The sequence below is a fragment of the Seriola dumerili genome, unplaced genomic scaffold (assembly GCF_002260705.1).
Source record: "Seriola dumerili isolate Sdu_G_001 unplaced genomic scaffold, Sdu_1.0 BDQW01000052.1, whole genome shotgun sequence".
In the NCBI taxonomy this organism is placed as follows: domain Eukaryota; kingdom Metazoa; phylum Chordata; class Actinopteri; order Carangiformes; family Carangidae; genus Seriola; species Seriola dumerili.
The window spans coordinates 14,577,369-14,594,411 of NW_019174307.1; the positions used below are offsets into that span (position 1 = coordinate 14,577,369).

The 17,043-nt window shown below is 43.1% G+C and overlaps 2 protein-coding genes across 2 annotated transcripts in view; one reads left to right on the forward strand and one right to left on the reverse strand.

The window, feature by feature from the left end:
- col4a1 (collagen type IV alpha 1 chain) overlaps window positions 1-10,614 on the reverse strand; it is a 40,249-nt gene extending 29,635 nt beyond the window's left edge. Inside the window, exon 1 of the mRNA XM_022740600.1 lies at window positions 10,392-10,614. Coding sequence (XP_022596321.1) covers window positions 10,392-10,463 — 72 coding nt within the window. The 5' untranslated portion in view covers window positions 10,464-10,614. The remainder of the gene's footprint in view (window positions 1-10,391) is intronic.
- Window positions 10,615-10,742: 128 nt separating this feature from the next.
- The window catches only part of col4a2 (collagen type IV alpha 2 chain), a 66,699-nt gene continuing 60,398 nt past the window's right edge, over window positions 10,743-17,043 (forward strand). Inside the window, exons 1-3 of the mRNA XM_022740599.1 lie at window positions 10,743-10,914; window positions 11,158-11,279; window positions 11,374-11,425. Coding sequence (XP_022596320.1) covers window positions 11,230-11,279; window positions 11,374-11,425 — 102 coding nt within the window. The 5' untranslated portion in view covers window positions 10,743-10,914; window positions 11,158-11,229. The remainder of the gene's footprint in view (window positions 10,915-11,157; window positions 11,280-11,373; window positions 11,426-17,043) is intronic.

Consider the following 17,043-nt stretch of genomic DNA (forward strand, 5'->3'; position numbering starts at 1 on the left):
ACTGTTCTCTCTCCTCTCTCTCTCTCTCTCTCTCTCTCTCTCTCTCTCTCTCTCTCTCTCTCTCTCTCTCTCTCTCTCTCTCTCTCTCTCTCTCTCTCTCTCTCTCTCTCTCTCTCTCTCTCTCTCTCTCTCTCTCTCTCTCTCTCTCTCTCTCTCTCTCTCTCTCTCTCTCTCTCTCACACACACACACACACACAGGCCCAAATCATGCCTGCAAAAAACACATTTGGATGAGCATGTGTAGAATTACACACATGCAACAGATATGAACACAAACATTCCTTGAAATCATAAACCTTTAACTTCCTGAGGTCACATCCTTATGTTACACTTTCCCTGAGGGAATCCAAAATTGTAAGAAAATATAAGAAATGACGGAGCAAAAGTCTCTGCCTGCACACACACAAATACACACACCCACACACAGTTAATGGATAAAGTTAACAGAGGCAATACTCAGTCGCCAGTCTGCTCATGCATGACCAAGTGTGACCAGGTTAATGTTTCCTCAAATTTGAGGCCAGGAGACTGTAACAACTATAAGTGGTGGTGTTTCAAAGTTAAGAAAACTGCATCTCTAACAAAAAAAAAAAAAAAAAAAAAATGTCAAATACATCACCCACTTCGCAATGTCATGCAGGTTGATACGCTTAATTTGACCATCTCAACAAACACTGGGATCTAACATGTGCAGCCAAACATGGCCAGCTGTGGACAGAGCAGCAAACATGCAGCTCGTCCAGCAGGACTGCAGTAGTCGTTGAACATGTCAGTGGACATGGGACATGAAGCAGGAACACTGTACAGTCCAGCCAGGAATTCTCACGTGCAAAATGAACTCAGCAAATGGGAAAATTGTTTTAGACAATTTCTCAGGGCCTGCTGGTTGGCACAGTGTTGTGTATGTGTGTGTGTGCGTGCTTGTACTGTACGTGTGTGGGGGTAATATGAAAACCATCAGAACTGGCTGATTTTCAAGTGCTAGTGGGATAAGTCCAGCTGTTGGAAAGGACTCCTGTTCTCTGAGGATTGCTCACTGTACATGTTCAGAAAACGAGAGGTGTGGCAGTCGTGATACTTTTGAATAGATCAGACTGAAGCCAAGGAGACCAGAAAAAGTGCACTAGTTCAATCAAACAATATCATTATAATTCATTACAACACTTTAGTTGTCATGAACAACAACAAACACAATTGGCCTTTCACTCAAAAGCATTTAGTCAAATTCCACAGCACTTAGAACTGATCCCACACAATATTCCTGCCTTAGATTATAAAGGTCCATGACCTCCCTTAATCAGCCAGTCCATCCACATCCCATCTTGACCAGCCACATGACCCTCACTGCCTCATCCTGTTGACCTGTGACCTGTAGTCAGGCCATTAGAGGGGATTTGGACGTTCAAACTGAGCTTTCAGTAAGTAAGGGTCATCTTGATAACTCTGGTCTTCCTCAGCGTTGAAGTGTTTGTGTGTGTTGCATGTGGATGAAATGTTATCTTGTTAACAAATTAAGCCAGACTCCTACTAATCTTTTGGTCTTAGAGGGGACTTTCCGGCTCTAATGACTGCACAAACACACACATACACACACTAGGACTCCACCCACGATTTCAGTCTCACCCTGAACCTGTGTTGAGGATAAAAAAAAAAATTGAATGCAGGAGCCGCTGCCTCTCTGCCACAGAAAACTCAAATCTAAGAACAGGAATCCGGCTAGCTACTGACAGGTTTCTCTTGCTACAGTAGTGTAGTCTGGACTTTTTGGTTTTTGTGTGCAGGGCTCTGTTCACTTGCCCACATATCACTGGTCTGGGCAGTTATTGTTCTACATAGTGAAAAAAATAACATTCTTCAACAATCCCACAGGAACAGGATCGGTCCAAGTAGGCCCTACTACCAATAAACACAAACATCAAATCGAAAGCTCTCTACCTCTGCACTTCTTTCTCTCGTTTGACTGTTTGCAGCTGCATCGGTTTTGGATGCCTGTGGCCTAGAATTAACAATAAACTAGAAAAGAGTTTGCACGTCTCCTCTGCGAACAAATCTGGTATTGATGCAATGAGAGGGAGAAGCTGTTCAGGGGGTGGTGGAAACAGAGCGCGATGGGAGGAGGGAGAGAGAGCAACAATTACTTTGTTAAGACGTTTGTTTTCTCTGAGAAAGAGCCAGTTCAGGTCATGCGAGTGGCTCCCGAGCTCGGAGCGCTTCAGCTCCTCTGTGAATGTGCTTCACTGTGCCACAGGATGTGGGATTTAGGAAGCCATTCTTTCTCTAAGGAGGAAGGCCTCTTCCTTGCCTTTTATGCTCACAAAGACAAGAAGGGGTTGGGTCAGCCTCGCGTCTCTCTCAAGAGTGCTCTGGTATCTGGGAATAACGTCAGCACGTGAAGACAAGGAATGACCTCTATGACTCAAGTGCCAACCGAACACATCCATCCTGGAATATTCTCACACACTCCTCATGTTTCAGTTGTGTTATTCATCTTTTTTCACAACTTCAAATTGAAGAGAAAGTTTAAAAACTAAATTTGAAAAAAAAAACAATCAACTCTCTTCCTCTGTCTCAAGCATACACACACACGTTAAACATGGAAGCACCTGGGATGTGAGTTAGTAATCTATACAAAGAAGCATTACCAGCACTGTTATACAAGTTGACACAACACATCTAGCTGGGAGTAAACATACTGTATACAGGAAGTGTGTGTGCATGTAAGCTCTATTTCTTGTCCTTTTTTCCGTTTGTGCATGGTGCACGCACACTGATGTTGGTTCAAAAGAGGAAATCCCCTTGTGAAATTAATACCATCACTACAAATACAGCGAGATTTATCTAAGACATAACTGAGGTGGCACTAGAAGAGTAAGTGTGAGAAACAGGAAATTCCAAGGACCAGAGAAAGACGGCCCTTTTCCCGCCACTTCACTTACAAGTCTGCAACCAACTCATGGATAATTGAGCCCTTTAGCCCCATTATCAGGCCGAACACTTCAGTCGATAGCTATCTAATAGGCAGAGCTGCTCTCTATTGTTCTCCTGTTTCCATATCAGGCCTTATCTCCCACATCACCATTAGCATCACTGCCGTTTGACCATATGGAGAGACTGTAACTTTCAGATTTCGCCGCCCTGAGGCCTCAGAGATGCCGAGCACTGACAGCAGCTCTGCTTGCGTATCGGCTAAAAAACGTCTTAATCTATCCCTAGACTCAGCTGTGCATTGAAAGATTAGCGTATCTCCCCTTCTCCCAATGTGAACCACTTCATGCGACCAGCTTAGATTATTTCCTTTTCAAAGTTATCTGATTAAAGCTTCTATTTTTTTTTCTTCAGTAGAATAACAGCTACATAAATGAACAACTCTCATTGTCCAGCAAGTTGACAGAGCGCAACCCCCGGCAGCAGCAGAGGCAAAGAAGAGCAACACAGAAGGAGATGAATAAAGCATCTGTTCTTCCAGGAAAGAGGTTCAAGGATGTAGGTATGGATACACAGAGACTCTCAGGTCCTCTGGATTACAGCTGGATCTGCTTCACAATCTGCTTCTTCTATCAGTCCTCCTCTGTAAATTGAGTGCAATAACACTCCAGTGCTACCACGTCTGGTAAAACTTCAGAGTAACTCTAGCTCAGTTGAGATGAGGAGAGCATGCAGGAAGCAGAGAGGCCTACAGTGAGAGGTGCAGGGCACAGACAGAGTTCAAAAAACCAGACACTGTCATGTTCACCTGACAGAAAATAAGAAATTCCTCCATTCATCTGATGCTTAGACTTGTTGAAAGGCGCCACACACCACATACGCCGCATTCTGGCGAGAGCATTAATCAGTTGACTTTTAATGGGACAAATATGAAGCATGTGGCTGTCTCATCTGTAGGATCATGTGCTCTCTTTTTCCAGCTCCTCTGTATTCATCATGGCTCAATCGGCCATCAGAAACTGACCTTGTCCTTTGCGCTCTCTCTCTCTCTCTCTCTCTCTCTCTCTCTCTCTCTCTCTCTCTCTCTCTCTCTCTCTCTCGCTCTCTCCTAATCATCTCGTCTGCACTCCATAAAGAGAGCGATACGCGTCTGTGAGAGAGGAATCTGTAGGTGTGTAGCTCCCTCTGGCAGGAAAATCATAACAGAGTGTGTAGCATGTGACGTCACAGCTACTGCTGGAGTTTATTCTTGGGCATAGTTTCAAAACATTAAAACATTATTTCTCAGCTGAGGACGGTTGCTGCGTTTTCCGGCATCTTAAACCTGTCGAGAACCGAGGGAGCCCGCGCGCCTGGGGCAGCTGGTGTCGTCAACACATAAAACCTAACCTGATCAACTGGATGCAGTGTGAGTGGTGATGAGAGTTCCCAGGTTTGGCTTAAAGAAAAACAAGACGAATTTATGGAATGACCCTAATTTAATGGTCAACTGTAAAAAAAAAAAAAAAAAAAACATCTCACTGGTACTGTAGTCTTCAAACTGGTGATTGGGAAGTTCAGAAATAAAAAGCCAAGTATAAATGAGAGAGTCCACCTGCTCCTGCACCATGAACCTGTCTAATATGTGTCGGGTCTCAACAGATGAGCTCATTTTCTCTCAAACGCCCCTCTGAGCTTAGTACATGTTGCTTCTGTCACAGTATTTATTTAGCTCTTTGACTGAACTACTTAATGTACTTAATATAATGGGGCTTCGTCTGCTATGTGCCGTGTTCTTTGACTAAAGAAACCAAACCACAACTGCTCCGACTGATCCCCTGATGCAGCGTCAGTTCAGTGTGGTGTAAAAGATCAGCTATTCATTTGATTTGATTTGGATGATTTTTTTTTATATGAACAAACTGTCTCCGTCTCACACACACCTTGGACCACGTGTTGAGTAGTGTGACATACAGCAAAAATACGTCAAGTTTTTTATTTTAAATATATAGCCAGTTAATGACTTAATAAGCAAATATAAGACATGTAGATAAGTCTTTCTTGTATGGAGAAGGGACAGACACGATGATGTTTGTCTGAGAAGACAGAGCTCGTATATTTATATTAGAGGAACAGGAGGGACACTTAATAGCAGAAATAGTACAGTGCATGACCAATGTGCGTTTTCATTGCTGCCATGGGGAGATCAGCCAGTTCCAGGGTTTTTATATTACTGTACACACGTACGCACGCACACATACACACACACATGGCTGGTGTAATGCAGGAGCAAGAGAAGGTTGGCTGGTTTTCTGTGTCAGATATTAAAGCAGTTTTCCAACTCAGGACTTCCAAAAATCTTTCAGCGCAGCTCTACATGGAACAAAAGCAGCAACAATTACAGGTAAAGCATGAAAAAATTGCTTTATTATGTATGGATGTTACACCGGATGGACGAGTAGTCACTCAGAAGTTTCATGCGCTGATGAGAAGCTCTGCTACCTGAGACTCTCTACGTTTTCATTCTGTCAAACAAAGACAAAAATGCCATGGAGAAGGTTTCAGTTAAGGGTGCACCAGCACTGATTTAATGGGACTGAGGTGCTTCAAAGAAAAAGTTTTTTTAAATATTCTGACGAACTTCTGAGTTTTTTTCAGTCTGCGCCACATGAATCCACCAGACTTCAGCTGCTTTACAAACCGTTAAAAAGATGCAGTAACATGCAAAGTCTCACATCAACCAGTCCAGTCAGATCATGTGGAAACAAACCCAAGAATGACTTCTTTTTTTTTTTTTTTTTTTTTTTTTTTTTGCATGGATCAACATAAACCTTCTCCAGATCACTGAAGCATGCAATTTTGTAGCTTTGTAGCTTGTGAACTCACAAACACATACCCAAACACAGACACACCCAGAGCTAGAACTGCACCGTCCTGTGGAGGTAACACAAAGACAGACACACAGCGTAACCACAGACCTAAAGTATAATAAGAGGGTTGCAATAAAGTAATAAAACATTTGCATTCAACGGAAACCTTGACTAAACACCAGTCTTAAGTATTGCACCTGTCCTTTGTGAGGAAAGCAGGACGAGACCGAAGCTTCTCAGGCCAAAGACTGACAAAGAGAACAGCTGAAGCAGACGACAGCCAAAACTTCTCTCTTCACCTCATGTGGCTCAATGCTAAAAAACAGAAAGTCATAAATCTAATGAAACCATCATTGCTGTCTTGATTATCCTCCATCAGTTGGACAATTTGGCAGCGATAGGTGGAGGTTCAGGTCAAGGACCAGAGAGTGAGACTAAAAGATTTGCCATGGGGTATCATCTCTGGCTCCGACACACATTCCTCCACTTCTGGGGCTCAGAAGCTCGTCACCTCCCTCCTCTAACAGCCTCCCTTCCCCATCACTCTCCACCTCCCACCTCCCTGTCAGACAAACGTATACTGTTACACCATCTCGGCCCAAACCACAAATGACATTTATGACTCACCAATTTCACAGTTAAACGGCTTAATTGCACTTTCACCATAACAATACACAGCGGGGGAAGTAACCGATCTCCAGGACAACACTCAAGTTGATCTCGGGGTAATTAAAGTGAAAATATCATCGTGGGACAAAAGAAGTGTTTTCTGTGTAAAACGCAAAATGCAGCTGTGATGAAGCTGAATGAAATGCATTCTCGCTGGCGCTTGGACCACAGGGAATTGAGAGGGGCTTTACCATGTTTAACCACTATTTAATCCTCTCCTTACTTGGCAGAGACAGGGAACACACACAGAGAAACACACACAGAGGCAGAAAGTGGGGCATACCTGCCACACTACTTGAGTATCAAGGTCAGAGAAGCATTATCTTTGCCACCCAGAGACGCCTGTCAAAATACAGAGATGCAAACTCAATCACAACTCTTCCAAATGTAGGCATTTTTACAACACCGGGCACAGGGGTCAGGCCGGCTGTGTCTTCCCAGGGTGCATCGCTTGGTTGGTGGCCAGTCGCAGTGACAGAGTCAGCTGTTGTCTCTGTGGGGGGATGTGGGGTGGGGTGGGGGTGGGGGCGGTTTAGTGGAGGAGGTTGGTACTACCACCAGGTCAGACGTGAGAACGAAATCAGACAATATTGAGCCTTGTCTGCACTTTAGGCGGCAGGACCAGCAGATCAAGCCCTGATCATGATTCTCAGCTTTCAACCGACAATAAGCGCACATTCCTCAGGGTGTATGGGGATTAACAGCTCTCAGTGTTGCTTCCTCCACATTGGAGTTGTGCTCATCCTCCCTGGGGTTCACCCTGTCCTGGAACATCATGGTCAAGCCATTTAGCAGGAACCTGGCAGTACAGAGAAGTTCTTCTTTCCCACCAGCAAGTGACGTTCCCAATCCCTCCATCCAACATCCCACACACCAACTCTCACCCTGGAATCTGCTAATCTGCCCTTCTCCTTCCTCCTCCTCCTCCTCCTCCTCCTCATGCTTCTCTAGGAATAATGACTCATTCTGACCAGATTAAATGACCGCCAAGGGAGAGAAACTCTACTCTGTTGATATTGCATAAACAGTGCAGAAATTCACTCAGGATCCAATGATGCAGTGGGGAAAAAAAATGGGAACAAAGGTCTACAAAGATCTAAATATTAGCTTGTTGCTTCATCGTTAAATGGAGAGGGTGAAGGTAGTCATATATTATCTTTTTATTACCGCCTTTCTGAAATCAGCCTAACCCAGTCTGCGCTGCGGGTTATCACATTTGTAAGTGCTTGCACGCATTAACAGGAGGCTCTGATCCTCAGTCAACGTCACATCTCTGAGAAGAGATGAACACACTGACACACCTTGTGGACATCAGCCAGATATTTACTTCTTGTACCAGATTCAAATGTATTCAAGAGGAAGCTGTTAAGTTACACAATAAATATGACTGCATTAGAGGCTGTAGTATCTGTGTCACTGTTTCACTTTCTGATCACGGGGCAGCTTTGGATGGATAAAAGCCTCAGACAGGGTCACAAACTTCCTGTTTTGAACCTCCCATGGGTGGATGGGAAAATATGCAACTCCCACCAAAAAAAAAGAAAAAAAAAAGAATAAAAAATCAAAATCTTGACTCACTCCAGTTTCATTGCTGTTATCTGATCAGTGAAGAGATGTTCAGAAAGATATACACCTCCTCTCCTCTCCTCAGTCCAGATGACCTGTGTCTGTCTCGTGTTTGTGCTTCTAAATCCAGGCAAGCAGTGGATAAAAGTTTCTTCTGGTGGTTTCTTTAACCTGATATGTTGGCTCTCAGCATCACACAATTCTATCCTACGCAGCTCCCTAGAAAGGAAGGTCAAAGCCACTCTACTCAGTTTGCTTCCAGCACGACCTGGAAAATGGACGGATGTATGAAACTCTAAGAAGACTTTACTGAGCTCACAGTGTAAAAGCTGGGCACAAGTTCTTGTGACATACTGTATTTTTGAACATGTAGAGCATACCATTCCTGAGTTGATGCAACCAATATCATGAATCATTTCTGTCAGTGTTTTTTTTTTTTTCCCCACTTGTTGTAAACATCTCGCAACTACAATCCATCACAGCTGAGAATGTGTCCCAAAACAACGACGGTAGATGAAGGAACTCTCAACATGACAATGCCAGGCTCCCTCATGAGGTTTTATTTTCTCTGAAGCGTCACATATCGCTCCATTGTGCAATAATACTAAATGATTAACAGCCTGTTCTTCCTCATTTTAACATCGCCACCACAGGCAACCAATTTTTGCTCCCACTCACCTGGATTTCCGCTACTCTAATGTGAGAGATGTTTTCCGATGGAAACTCCACCCATGCTTTAAAATAAAGCACCACATCTGACGATAAGCCTTTTCAGAAGAAGCTGACCGTTTCAACAAAAAGTCCAACAAGGCTGAAAATCTCTACAGTTTTTCGGTTGTTGGGGGAGACTTGAAGCACATGTTTTTCTCTTTCATATCATGTTTTCCATTAAACTCATTCATGGATTATCTAAATTTGAATGTGTGGAAACTGGATCTGCACATTATCACAACATTCTTTCTTCTTCTGGGACACCATCTAGTCTGGCTGTCCGATTCCCATTTGTCAAACATTTCACCTGATAAAGTTGAACTGATCAAAAGCTTGGCTTCCTCATTTAATTCTTGATTTGGATTTTTGTGTGCAAAGCCTTCCCTTCTCAATGTTCCCACTAAAATGTGAATAAACAGTGACCACCAATGTGAGTATAGGGATGCACCAATCTAATATGGCAAATCAGTATCGGCTGAGCCTCATAAAATACAGATTGTGTCAATGCCATTTTAAGATTTAGTCTTCCTGGTGACATCTATTCAGTTCTGGCAGGTCACCAACCACATAAAATTATTGTAATGAGTTCCACAGAGAGGTTTTCAGATTTAAATGGCAGCACTGGTGTTGGATTGGGGCTAAGCAGATATCCTGATCTGAGGAACTGGAACTGGCATAGGGAGAGAAACAATTGGATTTATAACAAACCGACAACTCATAATGAAGCTTATCAGCAAAATAAAACTGTTGCTCCGACTACAGTGGTTAATCTTCATTCTCACTGATGACAAAATCAAATCATGAAAGAGCAGTCATGTAGTGGGAATAGTCACACTTCCCTCTGATTTACAGTCAGAAGTGGAACAGTTTTAAAATGTTTGTGGTAAAATTCCTTAAATGTAGATTATAAAAAGTGTTTAATATTAGACATCAAATAAACACTGTCTCTGTATCATAACAACGTCTTATTGTGGACGTCATACAGTTATATCCTCTCTGGCTGTCTGGACAGTGAAAGCAGACCATAATAAATTTGTCTCTATTCTAAAGAGACACATTCACTCTGTCTGTAACACACACTCACACACACACACACACACACACACACACACACACACACACACACACACACACACACACACACACACACACTTATACTTCAGCTACTGTAGGCACTCTGCCCCACCCTCTCCCTCCTCTCTCTCTCTCTCTGCTCCTCTCCGACAGCAGAACTGAAGGAGGCTGGACTGGGAGAAGACCCAACTCAAAGTGTTTAGAGGAGCATGACACAGACCGACCAAAAAGAAAAGAATTACACACAAGAAAAATCACCACAGAGTCAAAAACATCTGGAACGAAGAACGTGCTTCTCAGTGATGCTAAAACACATGTTTGTTGGACGTTTTCAAGTACTAAGGCACAAACAGTAGTGAACACAATTAATGAACTGTGTCATCAGACTGAATATATCAGAGATAAGGCAGAGCTGGATGCAGGTAGACTATACTGTATATGTGTGCATGAGTTTACAGCCTATACATGGAGAAAGTTAAAGAATCCTCAGTTTGAAAGACGCTCACATGATCATAATCAGATAGGCTACAGTTCAAATGATACTTTATGTACAGGTACACCTGTGAACACAAGCAAACACGTTAGAGATCCACTCACCTCAGCGCCTGTCAGGTCTACACTTGAGTAGAGAGCCGCCAGCAGAAGCAGGGTGCCGGACGATAACAGCATCTTGGCGGTGCGCGGTGGAAGCGGTGTGCGCAACAGTGCAGAGTGGCCACAAACAACCACCTGTTGACCGCTTCTTGTCCTCTTTCTTCAGGTAATTCGCGGTTTATCGGCGGAGCACGGGCAGCACGTTTGGCTGCATCTTTGTCCGAAACGATGTGAGGGTCTGATCAATGCAACTTGGTCTTGTTTCTGCTGCACCACACCCCCTCCCAAAAACGACCACCCTCACCCATGCAAAGAGACTCAACCCTGCTGTTACAAACACTTTGACTTTTCTCGGTAAGCAGCGGGACTACTCGGCACACTTTGCCGTTTTTGAGACAATATTTGAGGGGTTTTTGGTGCCACAGTTACCGGTCACCTGAAACGTTTTCGGTCCGGGAGCCAGCGCATCTCTTCCCCCCAGTTTCCTTCATCTGACCATCGGCGCGCGAGCTTGGGGTGACTGACTGTAAGTAACGCGTTTTATTAAAATGATGCCAAATTAATGTCTTTCACTCAAGAAAAACTTATTTATCACAAATGTTGAGCCCGTGAGCACGTGAGGCAGCAGGTGAAATAGTAGGTTCTTCACAGCAAACAGTTAAAGTATGATAGCTGTACAATTATAGAGACTCTTATCATGCTGATCAAATGTATGGACTCATCAATAAAAGGTTAATTTATTAACATCGGGGTTACTGCTGTGCTTCAGGTCGGGCAGTCATGCTGTAGAACTTGTCTCTACAAGCGACACAGCAGCGTGGGACTTAAGTTTGCGGTGCGCATGAGTGGGACCATGCAAGGACGACACAGCAGAAGACTGAAGAATCTGAGGTAAACTCAACACGAGCGCAATTCAGCGCAGAGCACGAGCACTGCATGATTAACTGATCAGCATCAATAACGCTGTCACTTTCATTGACTGCAGGCTGCTGCTCCTGTGCCTCTCCGTTGCCATCCTCGCCTCAGGAGTGCACGCAGTAAGTTTTCCCTCCCACGTGGTGTTGATTTTTTTAATTTTACTTTGTATTAGGCTTTTACTCGAAAACTGCAGCCTGTTAACAATTAACGTGTGAAAATGAACCTGATCATTTCTTCTCTGGGTTTGGTTTTGTCTTTCTTGGAGCTGCTCGGCAGACACACGCAGACCTCGGTGTGCTGGTTGTGGGAGTGTCTGGTTTTGGGAGTTCCTCCGGTAGGAGGGTTCTTGGCTTTGCACGCCGGCAAATAGCAGCGAAACTCTAAACAGTTTCTTGTGAAATGCCTCATGTTGCAATGTTACTGTTTAATTAGTACAGCCCCTAATGTAGTGTTTTTGCAAAACAAGTAAACAGAAAATGAGATATAATGCAGGGCCGCCTGCAGTATGTTGTCCTCAGCGTGACCCCTTGACCTGGCAGGGATTGAGGGGTGGGGTCATGACCTCTGCAGACACGATGACGACATGTTGTTGAGCTTTATATATATTTATATATAAATTTGTGCTATATGTAACAAAATAATTTTAAACCATTACTCTGCTTAATTAGAAGCATGCACCAGTACAATCCTTTATTTTTGTGTGTATCAGTCATTTTGTCTGTCACTAGTAACATTATCACAAGATACACAGTGGAAACTTCAATCTGCATTATCACACATTGATAATAACGCTTAAGAAAATAAGAGATTAAATGTTATTTTTGATAGACTACCTGTCTAGCAAAACTGAAGTCATTGATATTCATTGTGCATAAGTTAATGAAAACCTCTGACTTCCTCATAGCCAAGTAAAATGAAAAAGGGTCATGCATTTGAAAAAAGAAATAGCTGAAATATCCCACACCATGACCATGTCCATGATTTGGAGTTAAGGGAAACGTTAAAATTCTGTCTGAATGTTATACTCACATGCCCATATGAACATTAAGAGAGTAACCCTGCATTCATGTGGTGTCAAAATAATCTGAAAAATTAGTTTCCGAATGGGAAAATTCACGCTAACATTCAGCATTTAAATCGGGACATACTATTCGGTTGTAACCCTTAGTTACTGTCCACGTAGAATGACCTAGATTAGTTCGCAGTAGCCTTGATCACAAGTAACACGAATGCTGGAAGCAGCTCTCATCGTGTTGAGCAATAAAATACAGCACATCTACTTTGTAGTGTCCATGTTGTTTCCACATTCTGACTTAAAAGCACATGAACACACAGGAACGATTTCCCAACTTGGGAAATTGGACCATCCAAGGAGCATGTGACCGGTGCTGTAATCTTTTCTTCAAGTCCACTCTGGCTGTAAAGGGATCTTTTCATGGTAAGAAATGGGGGTCTAAAGTTCAGCTAATATGAAGTTTCATCTGTCTCAGTCAGACAAATCAAGTGGTATAGGCCTATCTGACAAAGTCGCCGTCTTTTTAGTATGAAATTCTGGTTCCACTGTAGCTTGGCAAGGAAACAGTTTCTACGAAAACGCAACAAGGGAATTTTGTACGCAAAAGTGTAAAGGACATGTTCCTACCTACTGGAAACAGTCATGGTTTAGGTGGGGGGGCGGTGTCTTGGCAGAGCGAGCAGGAGGCAGGACATGGCGCAAAAAGTATGCTGGGGAAATTGCAGTCTCTTGCTGTTCCTCGAATTTGTCTGATTATCATGGCGTAAGCCCTTGCCAACAGGAGTTCCTGAATCCCTTCATCTCTCTGTTGACACATTTTGGTTGCTATCTACCATCACCATCATCGCGAGCCGCCCTCTTCTCCCTGCGATGTTTGTATTCTTCTGGCTTCGCGCCAGTCGCATTAATAAAAAACTCATCTAAACTCTTACTGACAGTGACCTGCTCTATTTACACACAGGCTCAATCAGACATTACGCAGAGATTGTATCAGGGAGCTGGCAGGGTAAAGTCTGTATAATGTCCGATTCGACTGATTCAAACATTTGCACGTACAGCTCGTCCGGGTAAAGTCGAGATAAGTTCAGTGTTCATGAGTGAGAGCAACTTAAATCTGTTTCCATTGCACTGTGTCTCAATTTTCTTTAATTGACACATCAACTTTTCCACCGCGTCCAAATGTAAAACCTGTTTTTTGTTTCCACTCTGGTGTTTTCATTCACAAATTGAAGACATGCTTAAAAACAAGAGAATGGAAATGCACTTAGTATGAAGGAGTCTTTGGGTGAATGGACTCATGGTGCATATCCTGTTATTGGACAAAATGCATGTTCATTATCAGTGGAGCAGCTCCACATGTTTGCTGACATTACGCTTCACTCGTCCCACTTTGGAAAATATCCTTCTGTTCATGTAAATGCTTTGTTGCTATTTTCACATGCCTACATGCGCAAACAGCCTCACTGGGTTTTTACCTTAGTCTTACAAGTTGTCATAAAAAGTTTAAGTGAAAGACACAATACAGATGTTTCATTAAATGATTATCAGGTTTGACTGGGCCGAACTAGAAATGGTCCTTTGTGAATTACTTTTACTTACAGTACTTACTCCCAGCCCTGCTGAGTTAATATGGCTTACTTTATTTTTCCTTTAATCTATGTCTTAAATATGGGCTCGGTGAATGGGCACGAAAACAATACACACATGATGTTTCTGCATCTTTGTGAGCATGCAGCACGTGAGCATGTTTTGCTTTTCTGTTTTCTAAAGCTTATGCAGGATGTCAGATGTTCAGCACTTCTGTCAGACATTTAATATCATACACAAGGCTCTCAGATGAAAAGTTACTTTATCGGGCGTGATGAAAAGACGCCTTTGTCTCTTGCTTTTATCAGATTTGGTCAGGGCTCGATTAAAAGCGCGTGACACAGCTCAGGTCCTCTGTGTATTGTGCAGCTTTGCTCCAAGGTGGAGATACCGGGAGACAGGAGGCTAATTTTAGTTTGGCATCATCCATGTGCTCTGCGCAGGCAAGTTAACTATCAAATGAAGAAACGGCTCCACATTGATTATCCAAATATTTTGAGTAGAAACAAAACAGCCTCAGTTTCTGGATGTCACATACAAACACCACCTGACTTTTTTGAAAAACATCTCCATTTGTGCATATTGAGGGAGTTGCTGCAAGGATAATAAGGAGTCCTTTGCAGTAGTCGTGAGCTGAAAGTTAATGAGGCAGCTGGAAAGTTGATATGACGTGTAAAAATGCTGCAGGAAGCAGGAACCAGTCACACGTCATTTTATGATGTTTCCCATCTGACACAGAATTTCTCAATCTCAGCTGTGTCTAAGAAAATATGTTTCTGTTTAATATCAAATCCAAATCTGACCCTCGGGAATGAGTTGATTCTTTGAACCAGACCCCTGCCTCTGTGCTGTACAACTCTTTCCCACCATCTCACTCCACGTGACGTTTTACATTTGGGAATCCCCTGACTATTCAAAAAATAATTCTCAAGATATTTTGCATGTGAGATTTGATTTTGTTATTTTCACGTTCCACAGCAAGACTCTGCCTGTCGTATAGGGGGTGAGGGGGCACGCTAATCATTTAGATATGGGGATAATGGTGCAAGACAGTCTCCTGGAAGGCATTTGTAGTATTGAACACTTTATTACTTTCTCACTTTCACACAGCTGGCCACTCAGGGCGGGAAGTGGGCATGAATGTCAGTTTCAGAAAGTTACTTTAAAGGCCTCAGTATGCTTCAACCAAAGTGCTTGTAGGATCACTGACGCATCTGAAAGCCCCTGCCCTCCACACACCGATCTGATATTCACACCCACTTTTCCAGGTGTGCAGAGGAGGAAAAGTAAGCAGGATTTGAACTTCTCTATCAAACCTCCTGTGTACAACCGAGTGCAACGAGAAGAAGGCCTTGAAAAATATCGACTGCCTTTGTCCCCATTTGAACTTTCAGTGAGGTCTCTCCCCTCTCTAAAATGGCAGGATTTTTAACCCCCCTTCACAACAGGCATAACCACATATATCTGATATTGGCAATCCAACACCCACCAGGCTGCAAGCAACGATTGTTTTCATTATCTTAATATCTGTCATTAAATCCAAATCTTGAAATCCCTTAAATGATAATTGATTATCAAAATATCTGAATCAGTTAATCCACTAATTGTTTCTGCTCTGCACTTTATGCAGCAATTTTTCCGCTGTGGGGACGTTTAGGATTTTAACTTTTTGCTCAGATTCTCTTTTAATAATTCTTCACACAACTACTTCCATCATATTTTGTGATTACAACCCATTGCTAAAACCATGGAACTACTTTTTTTTTGCATACCAAACCCTTGAAGTCAGCTTTGTTGGTCAAACCTACTTTGACCCTAATGCGCCACATTACAGGGCCTTGGGGACAGTTTTCACGGCACACCAGAGGATCCTATTTTCTGCATTTCCTGCTCCAAATTCTTTGTGGAGATGCCGTAGTATGGTGGGAAAATTGAACCCTGCGGCTCAAAAACACAGATTCTGTGCATGGATGCATATACCACCCCTTCTTCACTCGTGCACATAAACCATGCACACAAAATACTGTTTATCTGTGTCCATTGGCGGAGGAAGGAAGGCTCTTGTGGCAGTAATGTTAACAGGATGTTTCGTATAGGACCCTTTGAGAGGCTTTGATTCTCATGTGTTTGAGAATGTATTTCAAGATGTGTTTGAGCATGATGGAATAAGGGGATGATGCTGGAAGCGGATGTGTGATTTGTGGGAAGTTTATCTGCGACCATGGAGGACACGTTTTTGGCTACTGATCCCTAAAGTACCTGGAAGCCCGGCAGCAATGTCTGCTTTAGAAATTACACTCTTTTCAGTAAAGTGGATGATTGTGATAAATGTGGTTTCTGCATGTGCCTTTTTTTGGCATTGGATTCCACAAGTGTTCAAACTAAATCAAGCCAAGTTTGTTTTGAATATCCATAAGAGAAAAGGAAAAAGATGCAAATCATGGAAATGATCACATTAGTTAAAAAGCGGTGCGGTTCACTTGGGAAAGTATAGAAGCACAGTCTTGCTTTTTAGATGTGAATGAGTGATGTGTGATAGGGTCAACAAATGGATCAGCAGACACGTGACTGACCTCGCGAATGAGATTGTTTTATGGGGGGAGGAAGGCGTGTGTCCGGGGCGAGGGGAAGATGTCTGCCTATGATAAGCGCAGAAAAATGGCAAGCACATCCCCTGCCAAAATAGCGGCTGTGATATAGAGAGTGCTTGGCTGTAACAATCAGGGGAAGAGCCCATTGTGCTGTGCTGCAGGAAACCACAGCCTCGGATGAGAAGCCCATGTGTGGGGCTACCCTGTCATTGATGTGCATCGGTGTTTGTTGTGCAGCGAGGAAGAGATTGAAGCAGAGGTTGCGTGCAATTTCCACTCAGGTGTTGCCATCACATCAGGGATAAACCTCTTTGACCTTTCTGCATTTGTGCTATGTTCCATTTGTGTACTATGCACATGTGCATGTGCGCTCACGTGTCAATGGATGTACATTATGTGTGTTTTTTTGTTTGCTTAAATATAGTTCCTCAGGAATTGTGTTTTTTTTAGGGTGGGGGGCTTTGTGAGAGGTGACTTTGTGGTGGTGATTATTTGATTAGTCCCTGCGGTTCAGCATTGTAACATTAAGGAAAGGCCTGGTGAG